Source organism: Cheilinus undulatus, linkage group 13 (assembly GCF_018320785.1).
Source record: "Cheilinus undulatus linkage group 13, ASM1832078v1, whole genome shotgun sequence".
NCBI lineage: Eukaryota > Metazoa > Chordata > Actinopteri > Labriformes > Labridae > Cheilinus > Cheilinus undulatus.
This window is the reverse complement of record NC_054877.1, coordinates 1,912,550-1,930,664: the sequence shown is the minus strand read 5'-3', so window position 1 is coordinate 1,930,664 and position 18,115 is coordinate 1,912,550. Positions and strand designations below refer to the sequence as shown.

The 18,115-nt window shown below is 38.5% G+C and overlaps 1 protein-coding gene across 2 annotated transcripts; it reads right to left on the bottom strand.

The window, feature by feature from the left end:
- Positions 1-257: 257 nt before the first annotated feature.
- On the bottom strand, positions 258-12,307 carry dusp12 (dual specificity phosphatase 12). 2 transcript variants are annotated; one of them, XM_041803505.1, is made up of 9 exons: positions 12,180-12,290; positions 7,001-7,021; positions 6,763-6,911; positions 6,321-6,434; positions 5,080-5,198; positions 4,831-4,918; positions 3,527-3,618; positions 640-719; positions 258-425 (listed from the first exon to the last, which is right to left on the bottom strand). In XM_041803505.1, the coding sequence occupies exons 3-9, from the start codon at positions 6,825-6,827 to the stop codon at positions 282-284; spliced, it is 702 nt and encodes a 233-aa protein (XP_041659439.1). In that variant the 5' UTR covers positions 6,828-6,911; positions 7,001-7,021; positions 12,180-12,290; the 3' UTR covers positions 258-281. The 2 variants fall into 2 exon arrangements, with proteins under 2 accessions (XP_041659439.1, XP_041659438.1); XM_041803504.1 differs by having other exon boundaries at positions 6,763-7,021; positions 12,180-12,307.
- Between the last annotated feature and the right edge of the window lie 5,808 nt (positions 12,308-18,115).

Below are 18,115 nucleotides of genomic sequence, written 5' to 3'. Positions count from 1 at the left end.
TGCTACAAGAATTTAATGAATGAACTAAGTGAAACATTAATTAAGGGGCACACCCATAATCGCTTATTTATTATTTCACTTTATGGGCTACAGCCCCCCCAGTCTATTCTACTGCTCAGGTGGGGTTTATTATAACATGATGGGACACTTCACATCTGAAATCAATGAACTGCAGAGTAAAGGCACTTATAGTAGTAAATGGACGGTATAAGCCCAGGTCTACGTACCATGTGCTGTTGGTTTTTTTTTTTTTTTTGTTGCATTTTTTGTGTTTGTTTGGATTATTTCTGTACATCCAACTGACGAATCTCATCCACTCTGTTGCGGTGAAGCTGGAAGGCAGGAGTGACCCAGCGACCACAGGAACACTGATCACCACACCAGCTGAATGAGCCGAGTTTAGAGCTACACTTAGGACACAGAAGCTGCATGCAAAAAATAAACAAATTAATTCATAAATAAACACACATCAGACAAACATCTGCACACACGAGATAGCAGAGACAGGCTGAGAATGAAGGCTGACCCTCTGCAGAATGTTTAGATCAGCTACAGAGTGAACACTGATATACAGGTGTTAAACTCACAGCAGGTCCATTAATAACATGTTTTACTGATCTTTATGTGTGTATGCTATACCTGTCCATCCATCACTCCAAGTAATGCTTGTTCCATCCACTGCACTGGTTCAATGAAGTAAGATGTACACTGAATCTCACCTTGACAACAAAACATTGAAAGGCATTATGGTCCAATACAAATTCAACATGAGACCTTTAGAAAGGAAAAAGCATAGGCTTTCCTTTGCACAGAAACTATGGATGCATTGGATATCATCAGTAAAATAAATATATGGAATTGCCACATATGGTTTACACTCGGAATAAAATCGTAATACTAATCTACAGGCCTAAAGTTTGGAAGTAAGATCAAATTTGAACAAAAAAGATCTTTGTGTCAGGTTATACTTTGGTACAAAATGAACATGATTATTATATAACTGGAATACATTTTTACTGTAATTATCAGGTATTATCAGGACTTTGCTTTCTTAAATGTAAACTCCTCTGCTAAAGCATGGCAGATAGGAGGTTTTCCTTTTTTTTTTTTTTTCAGGTATGAGCCAAGAACTGCATTCCAAGTTTTCAGATTTGTGGGACGCACTTCTCTGACTAATCCATACAAGCTCAATGGAGAGAGGTCTGGAGACTAGTCTCCATCAGATTTGCTAGATGGAGAAGCGCAATTCGTCACTCCAGAGAATGCGTCTCCAGCGCGCTAGAGTCCAGTGGCAGCATGCTTTACACCACTGCATCCCATGCTTTGCATTGAACTTGGTGATGTATGGCTTGGATGCAGCTGCTCAGCCATGGAAACCCATTCCATGAAGCTCTCTACCACTGTTCTTGAGCTAATCTGAAGGCCACATGAAGTTTGGAGGTCTGTAGCCATTGACTCTGCAGAAAGTTGGCCACCTCTGTTCACTATGACCCTCAGCATCGGCTGACCCCGCTCCATCATTTTACTTGGCTGAGTTGCTGTCGTTCCCAATGGCTTCCACTTTGTTCTAATACCACTGACAGTTGACAGTGGAATATTTAGGAGCCAGGAAATTTCACCACTGGACTTGTTGCACAGGTGGCATCCTATCACAGTACCACGCTGGAATTCACTGAGCTCCTGAGAGCGAGCCATACTTTCACAAATGTTTGTAGAAACAGTCTGCATGCCTAGGTGATGATTTTATATACCTGTGGACATGGAAGTGACTGGAACACCTGATTTCAATTATTTGGATGGGTGAGTGAATACTTTTGGCAATATAGTGTATATAAGACTTCTGCCAGGTAAGCTGAGATCTTTTGTACACAGTTTGGTCTTGGCTTTGTGTACTTCCTAGTCCTCATCCTACTACATCACTGAAGCATACTGGGAAGGCGTGTTATCAGTGCCACTCAGATTAATATGATCCAGACTAAATGTTGGTTTCTTTTTTGTTCTTCATTGAGTTGGTGATGTTGTTTAAGACAGGATGCATCAGTTGTGGTCAGTAGTTGATGTTTAAAAGTGCGATAATGTGATAGTCAGTCAATGCTTCCATGTCTATGGACACCCTTCATCCAGCACTTCACCTGACAGCCTTTGAAAAATGACAGTTTCAGCCTGGAGGTCTACTTATATCGATTTGAAAGAAGGAAAGTTTACTTGAAGCCTCAGTTTCATTAGCCATGAAATCCTCCCCGAATTTGACTGGAATAAAAGGCTACACCCCCACCATGGTCCTATCCCTGCTCTGTAAATTGTACCCTTCTATGCAAACTGCTTTATCATTGAACGACTGGTCCAAATGGAAATAAAAATATTTCAATAATGCTAGAAAATAAGATTTTCTAAACGCCCCCGTGTACGTATGAACAGGGAAAACGGCATTTTATGAAAACGCACATGTGCACTACGGCTGCAATCAGCTGTGAAGCACGAGTGTTGCAGCACTCTGAACCGAGCCGTGGCAGCTCAAGCCGAGCCGTCTGATGTAGTTTACTGCTCGTCATGTCACAGACAGCTGGATTTAGAAAAGGGGCGCATTATATTTAGAGGGCTATCAGTGCCAGTTTCTTTAGATAAAGTCATGCTATTAATTTTGAAAATGATTACTTTTAGATCGATCATCTCATGTTAACAAAAAAAATACTTTGCTAGATTAGTCTTGTTATAATGTAGATATCCGCAGAGAATAATTAATACCTGACGGACAAATTCAGCTCCTACAGCCTTTAACTTCTCGTGGATTTTCTTATAAATCGTGGCACTGCACATGAGCGCAGCTGGAGCCTTTTTTCAGTATGATATTTCTACTTTCCTATATATCTGCTTCTTGGAAATGATTTAGACTGTATCTTTTTTTCTTTAAGTTTTAATAACTTCAGCCCGTAGACTCTCCTGTCTCCTCCACCGGTTAGATATCAATGCACAGCTGATGGAGGAGACAGGATTAAAGCTTCCATGTTAAGGTTAAAAAAGATAGTTGATCACTTCCGTGATAAGCAGATAAAATTGAAAAAGGGGGAGTAGAAATATTGTTCTGAAAAGGCCATCATTCTTTTGCTACGCTAAAAGCAGGAAGCTCTGCACTTTCATTATAAAACTGGCCTTGCAATGCATTTTTGTGTTTATATGTGCCGTAAAATTTCGCTGCTGCGCTATGATGGTGATGAGGAGGAGGATTTAGTGATGACTTACTGTCATGCACATGTGTATGATGAAAATGTTACATATTCTCAAAAACAAATGAAAAACACTGTCCTTGTTGTAGAGACAGTTTTATTGTAGAGGCGTTTTTCTGTTTCCTGTGTTCTCCTGTAGATGGAGCTTGTTTTCAAAACACTGCCAGGTAAACATGGAACTTTTTGGAAACGAAAATGGAAAACAAAGTAAAATGTCATATAAACAAGGCTTTAGAAGCCCCTTCCTGCAGACTGGCTCTGTCGGGATAAAAAGATCATAACTGATCCAACTGGTGACTCACCAGTGAGGTTACTGGACTTCTTGTGACCAAAGGCCTGTGCGCCTCCTCCTGCAGGGTGACTGAGAAGACTGGAGCCACGGAACAGAATCCGTCTGCAGAAGAGGAGAAACACAGAGCTGGAGTCTGGGATTTTCTTCCTTGACCTTTTTTCAAAATTAAGACTAGACAAGAAAACAGTGATAACAATGTTGTACAGTACACAGCACTTACACGCACACACACACACAGAAAAAATTATAGGTACTGTTCTGTTACAGCAGGGGTGTCAAACTCAGTCACAGAAGGGGCTGGATTCTGGATTCAGGTCTAACCAGAGGGCCTAACAGGGCCTCATTTTATCCAGTAGTAAATTATGGTAAAATAAAAAGTTAGCACTGATGAAGTCAAACTTATTAGTTTGAAAGGTCAAAACACAAAATTAAATGTTAAAATAATGTCTTTAGAAGGTATTTAAAAAAAAAAAAAGAAATTTGCAATCATGTTTATAAGTCAAAAATATGACTTAAAAATTAAAATGGTGCACCTTAAAGGTGTGAATATGAGATAAATGGTTAAAATAATTAACTGAAAAGGTCAAAATATGAGATAAAAAGTCAATAAATTGGAAAGGTCAAAATATCAGATAAAAAGTCAAAATTATAAAATGAAAAAGCAAAAAAATTATTAGAGAAAGTCAAAATCAAAAGTTGAAAAGGTCAAAATATGAATCAAAAATTCAAAATAATAAATTGAAAAGGTCAAAATATGAGATAAAAAGTCTAGATAAGAATTTGGAAAGATCAAAATAAGAAGTAAAAAGTCAAGATTATAAATTGAAGAAGCCAAAATTATTAGATAAAGTCAAAATAATAAATGGAAAGGACAAAATATGAAAAAGAAGTCCAAATAATAGGTTGAAGTCATGATTGTGCAACACAAAACTGATAATATGAAAATTAAAATTGAAAATATGGAAAAAAAAAACACATTATTTCTTTTCTCACATTTCTTTTCATCTAATTTTTTGTACTCTTTATTTTTTTTCACATTTTTATGACTGAAGGATATTTTATATTATCAATGTTAAGTTTACATTTTTATACTGGAGAAAATCTGCAGACCTTAGACCCCCCGCTCCCCAAATCTCACAAGGATAGTCTCCCTCTGAGTGGAAATTCTAAGGAGTGTGCATGTGAAAACAGCTGCAATTAGGTGGAAGAAAAGGATGCTTATATCAGTATGATTGACATACCCTGAACTTGCTGAAACAAATGAGAAACTGACATTTATCTAATGATGCATTTTTAATTCAGTAAACATCCCACCTGCACTTCCTGCAACGGTAAGACACTTCAGAGGAGCTGGAGTTGGTGGGGTCAGTGGCAAAAAGCTCCTTGGGAACTTGCTGCAACTCTGTTCACATTCCAAAATCACATACACGTGCACACAAAGCATGCACACACACATACACACACACATATTTTGGAAGATAAGACAAAGACAATAATCAGTGCAAGAAAAAGTTTGCCATAGCAACTTATTAACAAATATTGTGTTTGTAGGTGTGTGTTTACCGGGATACTTCTCAGAGATCTTGGTCAGTCTGTACTGTTTGTAAAGAGGACTGGAGATGTCAACTTCACAGAGCATGGCTTCATATAGACACAACTGTTGCTCAAAACCACTGTTGACCCTGAAACACAGAGCATAGATGGTGCATATACGTGTTTCTACACATTGAAGGAGCTATATGTAACTTTCACATGTATTCTACATTCTCAAAGACAAGCTCACGGAGATGGGAGTGGATCCTTCCTGTGTTTCTTGGATCACAGATAACAGGAAGGCTGGGGAACTGTGTTTCTGGGACATTAATGAGCAGTACAGGGGCTCCACAAGGAACAGTCCTGGCTCCATTCCTGTTCACACTGTATACATCAAACTTCAAATACAGCACTGAGTCCTGCCACATCCAGAAATACTCAGATGACACTGCTATCATGGCATGTATCAGAAATGGACAAGAAGCCGAATACAGGGATCTGATAAGTGCCTTCAGTGACTGGAGTCACAAAAACTGCCTCCTACTCAACACCTCAAAGACAAAGGAAATGATCACATATTTCCGCAGATCCAAACCCCCTCTTATGCCAGTGAATACTTGTGGCGTGGACATTGAGGTGGTGACATCATATAAATATTTAGGTGTACACCTGGATAATAAGTTGGACTGGTCTAAAAACGTAGACTTCATCTACAAAAAAGGGGCAGAGCCGCCTCTTTTGCCTGAGAAGACTCCAATCAATAGACATCTGCAGTAAGATGCTGCAGATGTTTTATCAGTCTGTGGTGGCAAGTGTTCTGTTTTATGCTACAGTCTGCTGGGGAGGCAGTGTAAAACACAAGGATGCAAGGCGTCTGAACAAACTGGTGAAAAAAGCTGGCTCTGTGGTCAGAATCAAGCTGAACTCATTGGAGGATGAGGTGGAGAATGAATAAAGTGGAGGGTATGAATAATTTTGGACATGCCACTTTGTGTTCCAATTTTATATTGAAAAGCTGAGAAATATTTTTTTCCACATCGTCTTATCTTTTGGGAGACGTTCAAAATTTCTGGTCAAAAACAAAAAAAAAATGCTGGTTGAATAAAAGTAACTTTGAGTCCAAATTTGCCAGGGGTATGAATAATTTCAGGCTTGACTGTATGTACCTGTAGTGGCAAATAAAAGAGAAAGACTAAAGACAAAAATAGGCATTCATTTATTAAGGTCAGTAATTGAACAAAGAACTGAAAGGTATGTTTACAGGAACTTACTGGACGTCCTGTTTGACGCTCTTCAGCCTGTGGTAAGCCTCACTGAAGCCAAGATGGTACCGCTTCATTAGATAGGCAGTAACAATGGCGGCGCTGCGGCTCCGTCCAGCCTGGCTGACAAACACGGCGGCAGACAAATCCTTGTTCACATTTTCATTTCATTTAAATAAAGCATTACTCTGAACGATGATTATGAGGCTCTTTGAAAAAGGTTCAGAAAATGTCCTAAATTTTTTGAGTTTTGTGTAAAATTATGTCAATTTTGTCTTTTTTCTTCTGCTTTTTTTGTTGTTCCAAATCTGGATCTTTCCAAGAGGACCCCTCTTTTATGAAACGTCTCGCATGTTAGTTAAGTTACATTCCCAAGCGCAGAATAGATCACCTGCCCTTATCAAACATACTGGACTTTCAGCTCAAATGTGCCCAGGCTACAGACCCTTACCAATGAACAAGTGCGGCTCCGCCCCCATCCAGCGCCTTCTGAATGAAAATGAAGCAGTCATCCATGTGACTCAAGAGGTCAGAGGTTGTTTCATCCAGAACATTCACCCACTTATGGCAAAGGGCAGCAGGAAGCAAAAGTGCATGGTCCTGAGAATCCACAGACAGGACATGAGTGACAGCTTTGTTGGTCAGTCCCTGGCCATCGTTCAGGTCGGCTGCAGTGCCGATATACAGACCTGGATCCACCAGAAGCATGGCTGGAGAGGAGCAAGAGAAAACAAATGAAAGTACATTTTCAAAACCAATATTTTTCTGTTTCTGTAGAATTACATTTCAGATTTGCGAATCAAGATAGATCATTGGTTAATATCATGAGAATTAAAAAAGCAGGTTATACATGCCCTTTATACTCAGAGACCTAAAAATTACAAATCTGTGGTTAAGTCCAAATACAATACAAGAAAAGAGGTATAATACAGACTACTGGAAACTAAAAGTGACATTTATAAAGGATAAAAAGTTGTAGATACTGCAAAATTGATTCTGAAAGTCATTTATCGTACAGGCAAGACATTGAACTCATAAAGTGAGCAGCTGGATTTAATAAAAGACAGAAAAAGAAGACCAAAAGCAAAAACAAATGTAAATAAAAACGATACACGAAATAGACCAACTGTGACAAGATAAAATCAATGCTACTAAAGTAGAATTAAAGACTGATCAGCAATACGAAGATAAGGCAAGGAGAGCCTTTGTAAAACCCAGAGGGACACGGATATAGGAAGGAGAGAAAAATAAAAATAAAACTTTTTAACTTAGAAAAAAGGAAAGCTGAACTCTGCTTCTCTATTAAAACTTAATACCAGATTTCAGAAAATTTAACGGAAATGGCTTACATTGTTAAAACATTTCTATGAGGACCTAAACAGTGCTGATAAAAAGTCTTAACCCCCCTTGGATGTTTTACACCTTTATTGATCTCATAAATAAATCATGGTCTGTAAAGTTTGGCTTTTCTTGACCAGAACAAATTTCAAGGAAAAACTCTTTAAATGTCAAAGAGAAAACAGATTTCTTCAGAGTAATGTCACTTAAATAAAAATCTGTGATGTAAAATCTATTGTGTTTTACAGTATTATAATAGGCCAATATGCTCTACGATAAGTATTAGTAGATAGTATTATCTATCTATTTATTTATCTATATATGAAATAAGAACAAATGATACAAATAAACGGTAACTAGAAAAGCCCTCGAAGAGCACAGACCCTCGCAATTAGCCCTATCTCCCAATAGTGATGAACCTTTCAAAAAATTCCTGGATCCGTCCCCATGTGCCCCCCAACACGGCCTTCGCCGATTACTCCCTGAGAACACAAGAACACATGTTCTTGTGTTTCAAAATACATGGGCCAGACATGGCCATCGAACAGGCCAGGGGGATCTGGCACCGTATAGAGCACCTCCTCTTTTTGCATTCTTCATATGGGATGGAAATAAAGTAACGTTGGTTCAGCATGTCGATCAAAGGTTCATAGGTGTAAAGCAGAAAGCCTTCCACAATAAGGATGTGAGTCAGACTTAGTGTCAGACTTTGGGACGATCTGAGTGTCCAGGGTGTTATTGGCGCCTTGAGATTTCTCAAACTTCACCGGGTTATCCAACCATGCATAGATCGTACTCATCATGGCGTCCATGTCCAAAGCATTGATGACATCGTACTGCTTAAAGCCATCTTCACCAACTTCAATCTGATCTTGGGGGGAAACACAGTGAGGCAAAGCATTGGCTTCGCTACGTGTGCCAACAGATGCACCCATGGTCTCAATGGACGACTGGAAGTCATTTCAGAGGGTGAATATTCCTCTATTCCTCCCAGCATTGTGAGTATTCTTGCTACAATTCGCTGTCTTTCTCTCTGTTACGCTCCGACTTGTCTCCTCTACCAGGCGTGCGTCTTTAAAACTCTATAAACTCCAAAACTTTGAATAGAAACACACCCAAAAACTGCTGCTGGGATTGAAGTTACTCATGTCATGAAATATAAATATAAATATATATTTAGGCTAATGTTAGCTAGTTTCTAATGACCTGTGTAACATTATTGATATCATTGTTGATAAGACATTAGTTCCCTTAATATCATTACTGATGTCTTATCAATAATGTTACACTATCTCGTGCAGCAACATGTTGTTCATTTTGTTTGGATTAAATGTAAATCTTGTTTGAACGGATTAAACTTAACAACCCAAATATTAACGTCGCTGTTGTTAATGGTAGCAATAGCAATAGCTCGCAATCTGTTTTTAAACAAATGCTGATCAACCAGTAGGGCTAGGCAATTTATGGCAAATTAGATTAAATCGCAATATTGCCTGCTGCAATTTACAAATCACAACACCTGCAATATTTCTTAAACTTGAAATGTGTGAAAATACCAGTGTTGTACTTTGGTGCAGGAGATATTTTATGCACATCATGCAAACATTCAGGGTTTTTTTTTTTATAAATAATGCTGTTTTACTCACTGTAGGAATTGATATCAAATTTGCAACATGAGCCAAAAAAATCCCAATTAGCTATTTGTTTTAAATTGTTTTGCCTTAGTATATTCCATATAATATTGTGAAGGTTGTAATATAGAATTTTATTGCTTGCATTTATTGAAAAATATATATAAGATGAGGGACCTAAAAATAATCACATATCAAACTGCAATTGCAATATTGGGGAAATAAATTGCAATGAGTTTATTTTCACAAATCATTCAGCCCTGTCAACCAGGGTCCTATTTCTACAGTCCTGGATCTGCGGTCCTAAAACTGCTGCCTGCGAACCTGCAGATACCCCCTTCTCCAGGCTGTCCTGTTAATGAATCCTGGATGGAGCGCATCTTTTATAAAATGTTAAAAACCAAAGAAACATGAAAAGTGTGGCGTTTTGTCATCAAGTTTACAACGCTGTGGTGGTGGATGGTTGTTGGAAAGAGTGAGTAATATTTTCAATGTGATCAATGTGTGTTCATTTCTATGTGATTAATTCAGGGCTGTCACTAGAATTTAAAGAAGGGGGGGGGCCCAAGGTTTCCTGGTAATGCTTGGCATATAGCAGCATACCATTTTTTTTAATCCACACCTTAAAATGCTTCATTCATTAATTAATTGATTTAAAGAGCATTTATCAGGACCTATCATCTGGCTCACTCTCTTCTCCTGAGAAGACTGTCCTTCCTGAGCCTTGAGGAGGTCTTCCTTTTTTCTAATAACAGCCTGAGTGAGTTTTTGAGATGGTATTTAAAGGTCTATATGCTGGAGTGAGCTCATGGAAAAGATGTTGGAAAACAGATCCATTAATGACTTTAGTAAAATATAAATATGTGTATAATATCTAAAAATATATAGTTTATAAGTCCTCTCTGTCTTCTTTCATGGTTCCAAATCAAAGTTATTTCTGCTGACCACTGATATTTCTCTGTGTCTGAAGACAGTCTAGACCAGGGGAACTCAACCTGATTCTACCAAAGAGCCATACTGTGTTAAAGTACTTTTATTTAGCAAGAGCCACATTCCAAGACCAGGGATGTAAGAAGACCCATAGATCAGCTGATCCATAGCTGAAATGAAACAGTGAAATGTTGGATTATTCTGTAATTAAATAGGATACAATAGACCACATAGAAATGTCTATAGTGTTAGAGGATATATTTTTATTCATGCAACTTCTACCTGGTCCAACGACGTGTTACAATATTAGTTTGAGCTCTGAGATGCTTTTCAAACAGCTGATGAATGATGGTTGGTTATTTGGGAATTTATATCTCACAGTGGGGCCTTTACTTAAGTTCTGTGGCTTTATTAACATAAAAGAGATACTTTCTAATTTTTTTTTCCACTTATCATTAATTCTTTAGTTAAAGAGGGAGTGTCTCATATTGGTCTTTGCCCTGGGCCTCAAAATGACTAAAACCAGCCCTGCCTCACACCTGCAGCTCTCTTAGACACATGGCCTCATTCAGCTTTGGTTTCCTGTTTCTGCTCTTTTGACAGAATTTATTATTAACATAAGAGATTGAATAAAACACTCCCGTTTTGACACATTTCACTAGACACTACATCATCTCAACATGTGATCCAGGTGTGTGAGGCTCGCTGATGATGATAATCATAAAATCTGAGTGTGGGAGAGCATGGACAGGAAGTGACTGAAGAAAGTTGTTAAAGCGAGGACAGAAGAAGCTTCAGTTTGAACAGCAGACAGCACACCTGAATGAATGATCTTACTAAAGAGACACAACGCCAGAAGACTTCCTCTACTCCCTCTGTCGCCCGACAATAATAGTATACAGATTAAAAGGAAATTCATTCATTTCATTTAGACTTGACACTTAAGAGCCACAAGAGTCTGGAGAGCCATGGGCTGAGTATCTCTGCTCTATAAGCAGAGAGTAACATAACGGTGCGTTCCTTCATTCATTCCGTCACTGTTTTTACTGTAATTAGTGTTAGGGGGGCTGAGGAATATTTTGGGGCAGTGGTTTGCGGGGGGGGGTCCGCCTCTCCTCGTAGCCCAATTATTGAAAAACGCGCCCTCTTGGGAGCCAAAACACATGTTAAAGTGCCCTCGAGAGAGCCAAAACGCGTGCTAGTGCCCTCCTGGTTGGCAAAACACACTAAACTGCCCCCTTGGCTGGTTAAAACATGATAAACTGCCCACCTGGGTGGCAAAAAGGTGTGTTTAAGTACCCTCCTCATTGGCAAAACACACTAAACTGCCCTCTTGGGTGAAGAAAACACACTTAACTCCAGAAGACCATTAGGACCAAGAAATACTATGAAACATTACTGTTGCAGTGACTTTTATGTTGGGCCCTTTTTTTTTTATCTATATTGAGCCAGAACCATATCTCACAGAACCAGTTTGGATTATCTGGTGCTAATATGATGCTAAAATGCTCTAGAATACAGGAAATGGCATCTACTTCATTGAAAATGTTCTGGGGGAAGACCCCCAGACCCCCTAGGGATTTATTTATTTATTTCTGTGTGTTCTTCACAGTCCAGCGTTGAATCTACTCTGTTCTTGTGGATGCTGATCCTAACTACAAACTAACTTGATTAGTCTTGTCTAGTTAGTCTGTTTTAAGGCTATATAATGCGCCATGTGTATAACATATAAACATGTCTAAAGTGTCCCCGAAAACACGCCAAACTTATTCCCCTCTTCAGAGGTGAGAACGCGATCTATGAGCCCTTTTTTTCTTTTCGCCCCTGTCCATGAAAAAGTCTGTGCACACCACTGCTTTGGGGTGGTTTCAGCCCCCCAGAAACGGCCTAACGACGTCCCTGTGTTCAACTAAAGATTTAAAATAATGAAACGAGAGTAAATGAGTCTGAGGATTAACAGTAAACTCACCGCCGTTTGGGCTGAGACCTTCTCTCTCTGAAACTCCTTAGTTCAGCTGGTTCCAGTGGAGATGAGGTCGGTTAAAGACTCTGTAGTTCTGCTGGTTCCAGTGGAGATGAGGTCGGTTAAAGACTCTGTAGTTCTGCTGGTTCCAGTGGAGATGAGGTCGGTTAAAGACTCTGTAGTTCTGCTGGTGACAGTGGAGATGAGGTCGGTTAAAGACTCTGTAGTTCTGCTGGTTCCAGTGGAGATGAGGTCGGTTAAAGACTCTGTAGTTCTGCTGGTTCCAGTGGAGATGAGGTCGGTTAAAGACTCTGTAGTTCTGCTGGTTCCAGTGGAGATGAGGTCGGTTAAAGACTCTGTAGTTCTGCTGGTGACAGTGGAGATGGGGTTAAGAACCGACAGCCTCTAAAACGAAACGTCCGACATGAGTAGTAATGATGACTCTTCTTCTACGACCTAATTATTGGTTCACAAACCACTGAAAGAGCTTTACGTCGCCACCTACTGTAAAGGAGTGTAATATACAGTGGCGGCTGGTCAATAGGGGGCGCTAAAATTTGCTTTAAAATTTGCTAGAATAAATATTCAGTTAGCACTTTTACATTATATGGTCATGTAGTGAGTTGATTTGTTTAAAATGTAAGTTGACTGTTACAAGAGTTAGTTACTTGTGGCTGCTGCTGATCCTTACTATAGCCATATAGTTAGGATATGGCTATATCCTTACATTAATGCTATAATGTTATAAATAACATTATATTATTATATATTATATATTATATTTGTTCACCAACCAAACAAATGCAGATGTAAAAAAGTCATATTAATATGACTTAATTGACACTGTCTTTTGATGTACCTTACATACATATCAAATTGGGATTTTGTTGTAGCCCCCCTGAAGAAAAATGCACCAGCCGCCAATAGGCCTAAATCATGTCTTTCACATTGGTCAGTCCAATAATTTTTAAAAAAACAAAAAACTTGCCAAGTCCTTTCCTTTCCACTTCTTCCTCCCTCGATGAAAACCGTCACAGATTAAAGGCGTAGTCATCGAGGACTCTGACTGCTCTTACTGCTAAACTGATGTTGTGAGTTTATGTGTAAAAACCACAATTTACTAACCTGACAGGCCGAATGGATTTGTTTCACACATTCATCTGGTAGACCTCTTATGTTTGCATTTGAAAAAAAAACTCAGAGGGTGATTGGATGAACTGTCAGCTCGTGAGGTAGCCGCTACCGAGGAGTAAACTTTTCAAAAGTGTATAACATCTTTAGCTTGTGTCATTTCTTACTGGAATGTCTGTGGATGAATGTTTGTGATGGAGGAAGGTTTGGCTCTCACCCAATAAATATTTGATCACCAATAAAGTCACTAAACTGTGTGATTTCATTCACGGTTAAATAGATCAACATTTTGTACTGTAATGGAAGAAAGTATTGTTTGGACTCATGGAAAACGATAAAAACAACGGAGTATTCTTGATAAATCATCTTTAATTCCATATCCATAGGTGTAAATTTTCAGGCAAAAGACCAAATTTAAATACATTTTTAAATGAGTTCAAACAAAATTTGAATTCCATCAAACACTCTGAAAAACAAAAGCAATTAAAACAGTTTCAGCTTATAATGTTTGACTGAATTAGAATTGCTCTGCTGCTATGAGGTCTGCAGATTTCCTCCAGAATAGAAATGTAAATTTAACCTTGAAAATCATTGTTATGTTACAAAGATCCAAAAACGTAGAGAGTAGAAATAAGTAGATAAAAAGTCAGGATTTAATTTGTGTTTTCATTTCAAATTTTCATTTTGCATCCCAAGATTATGACTGAAACTTAGGATTTTGACTTTTAATTTCATATTTTGACATTTCAAATTCATAACTTTGACCTTTATTCTTGTATAGTGAGGATTCACAATTTTTCCTTTTAAATAAAATCTTGACTTTGTAAACTCCCAACTTTGATCCAATGTTTTCACTTTTTAAACTCCTGATCAAGAATTTTATCTAATATTTTGACATTTTAGAGTCACAATTTTGAATTTTATCTTCTAATTTGACTGTTTATTATCTTTATTTTGCATTTTATCTCATATCTTGACCATTAAACTCATGATTTTAACTCTCTATTTCATATTTTTGCCTTTTTAAACCTTATTTTGACTTTTAATTTTGTATTTAGACCTTTAGGATTAATAAAGTTGACTTTTTATCTCAGATTTTTACAGTGGCTGAGAGGTGTCATACGAATGCAAATTCAAAACGCTTTGCAAAAAGAAAAAACACGACATTTGAGAAAAACACAAAAACAAAAGTTCACAACACAAATACAAAAACTTGCTGCAGTGCATGAATATACACACTCAGGGCCGCACATGGATACATAAACTTGGCACAGCGCAGAGGCAAACAGATTCCACAACAGCACAAAAATATCATCAGATCTCCCAATGGCAACATCACAACTGATCCTAGACAAATCAACAACATCTTTCAGACATTTTATTCCGACTTATATCGGTTTGATAGAAACTGATGTGGCAGGTTTCTTGAACAGCTGAATCTACCACAACTTGAGCCAATAAAATCTCCCCATCTAGATGCTCCTATTTCTTTGGAAGAACTAAAAGAAGCTGCACTTTCAATGCAAAAATAAATCACCTGGTCTAGATGGGATACCCCCTGAACTTTATCTAACTTTCTGGGTCATTCTGGGTCCATAACTTTGGGATGTGGTAACTACTTCAGTTGAAAAGGGGCAGCTTCTCAGAAGATGTGAACATAGCTCTGATTTCTTTACTCCTTAAGAAAGACAAAGACGTTGTACTAGTTATAGACCACTGAGCTTACTAAATGCAGATCTCAAGATGTTTGCAAAGGTTCTTGCCTGGCGTATTCAGGATCATATGCCAGCACTTGTTAGTTGTGATCAGACTGGGTTCATTAAATCAAGGCTAGCTGCTGATAATGTCAGGCGTTTCCTTCGTGTTATAGATTCAGCAGTGGATAAAAGCGCTCCTGCAGCAGTCCTGTCCTTGGATGGGACTGCTGTAGACTTGAATGGCCTTTTTTATGGTCTGTTATGGAGAAAATGTGTTTTGGCTTCATTCATATGGTTAAAGTCTTATATTCTAACCCTTCAGCTGCTCACTGGTCAATGACCATCCTCATCCCTGTGACCAGATCCTCTCGCCAGGGTTGCCCTCTGAGCCCGTCTCTTTTGGCACTGTCTCTTGAGCCCCTTGTTCAAATGATTAAACTCCCTGTTTACACTGACCAACAGGTGGCGCTATACACTGATGATATCTTGGTCTTCCTGGAGAACAATCAATACCAGGTCTACTATCTGTATGAGTTCGGCCAGCTCTCCAACTTTAAGATCAACTGGTGTAAATCAGCCCTTCCTCCATTAACTGAATCAGCTAAAAAGCTGCAGTATCCAGCCGACAATAGGGATACTGTTCAGCACTTTAAATATCTGGGAGTAGATATCTTCCCATCTCTGACTCGTATTGTGTCTCACAATTATTCAGAGGTTATGAATAAAGTAAAACCAGATCCTGATAGATGGAATAACCTCCCCAGTTCTCTTCAAGCGTGCATTTCTATAGTCAAAATGGATAAATTTTATCAGCACCATGATTCCACTCCCTCCGTCTGTTAAATACTGGAATAAACCCACTCCTGTATTACACAGTTTAGTTGGAATGCTAAACGACCCCTCCTAAAATGATCCACCTTGCAGAGGGAGAGGGGGGATGGCAGGCTGTCACCAACTAATTTCAAATGTTATTTCTGGTCCTTTGTTCTGTACCACTCTCAGTGTGGGGTAACCCAAATATATCTGTCTCCTGGCACAGTTTAGAGGAGATTATTGTACAGCCATGGAGTCCACCAGATGTTCTCTTTTCAAATATATCACACAAACAATGTCAGCTTCGATTTGGCCCCATTATCTCTCATCTCATTCAAACCTGGCGTTTGGCTTACCATTATTGAACAACCAACACCTGTTGATTGTAGGAAGGCCCATCTCACCCTCTCATTGGAATAATTGTAATATTAAGCATTGAGGTGATATATATGATGACATGGGTCTGCGTTCTTTTAGAGACATTAGAGGGGCGTTCAACCTGCCGGGTTCATCTTTTTTCTTCTACTTACAGATAAGATCAACTCTCAAGGTGTATGGTGTTCCACGGCAGCAATCTTTACCAACTCACCCCCTTTATAAACTATTCACCACACTAGGTAAATCCAAGGGTCTGTATACATTTTTTCTTAAGGGTTTATGAAAACCTACCTATGGATAGTGTATGGAGGCGTGACTGTTCAGATTTAAGTCAGGATTTTGACTGGAAGTGGATATGGGCAAATATAAAAGAGGCCTCCCACAACCCTAATCACCAACAGATTCATTTTAACTTTGTTCACGGAACATAATTGACACCACATAAACTTTTTTGTATGAAGATGATAAATGATCCCTTGTGTACCTTTTGCACTCTGAAGTCCACTGGAACTTTCCTTCATATGATGTGGGACTGTCCACCAGTGTCACACTTCTGGTCTAAAGTAGCTGCCTCACTCTCTAATTTGTTTTCAGTATCTGTCCTGGTGACTGTGTCTGTGTTGATTCTGAATGATCTGTCAAAACTCAGTGTCACACTGCAAATTTGAAACTGCAAATTTAACACCCTCAGAGTTGAAACTAACACTTCGCCAGGGTTTATATGGGAACCACTGATAGTGTTAAATTAACACTTTGTAAAGTGTTAAAATTTTAACAATAGCAAAGTGTTAACTAACAACTCTTATAGTGTAAAATATTAACACTACCATAGCAAATCATCAGTGTTGATTAAACCCCATGGTATTACATTTAACACTTTCCCAGAGTTTACATCAGTTCCATGAAGTGTTAATTTAATATCTCTCATAGAGATAATTTTGAACACTCAGTGTTTTTCTTTTTTTTTTCCACAGTGCAAATTAATTCATGTAAGTTATAATTACCAGATCCCATCCAACTTCTCAAGCAATGTGAGGCATGTTATGGCAGGTGCAGAGCAATAAGACAGACACAGAACTTATGTTTGCTCTGAGTTTGACATTTGTTCAGCCGCCCTCAATCAATAATCTCTCACCACAGTCAGGATATGACCAACTGAACAGACTGCTACACTCATGGTGCAGAAGTGTCTAACATAAAAAAACAACAATACTTCACAAGAAACATGAGCAAAGGAATTCCAACAGTTATAGCTGTACAACAGGCAACATCTAAACATAACTGAATACATCTAAAACTTCTAAAATACATCTAAACACTCTGCACCAAGGCATGATGGGAAAACTCTGCCCCCCAGATTTGAAATAACAATGGGCAGGGCTTAAATCAATGAACTCTCTTCAGAGTTAAATTAACACTGCACAGATCAACACTGTCAAAAAACTCCAACACTGAAGGCCATTTACCTCTGAATGGAGTTACAACTACACTTTGAGTGTTAAAATCAACTGAAATCTTTAACACTGAGAATTCAACACCCCAGTTTTTGCTGTGCTACTAGCTGAACTGACAGCTGCTAAAAAAAATGATTGCTGTTAGGTGGAAACCACCCCATTACCTCATTATCTATCTGGAGTTATCTACAGCTCCTAGGAATGGATCTGGAGAGACTATTCTACATAGCTGCTGCTCTGCAGCCAACTCTTTGAAAGACAGAAAGACATTTTAAAGTGAATTCTTTTTAACTGATCTGTTTTGAACAACTTTACTATTCTGTTACCCCACAAGGTCCATGGCATTAATGTGGATACACAGATACTCGTACATCTTTGCTAAAGACTTTGTGTTGGGAAGGTCTGATCTGTGTACAATACATGCTATAACCTGGTATGCAGACAGAAGTTGTCATATGTCATTTCTACA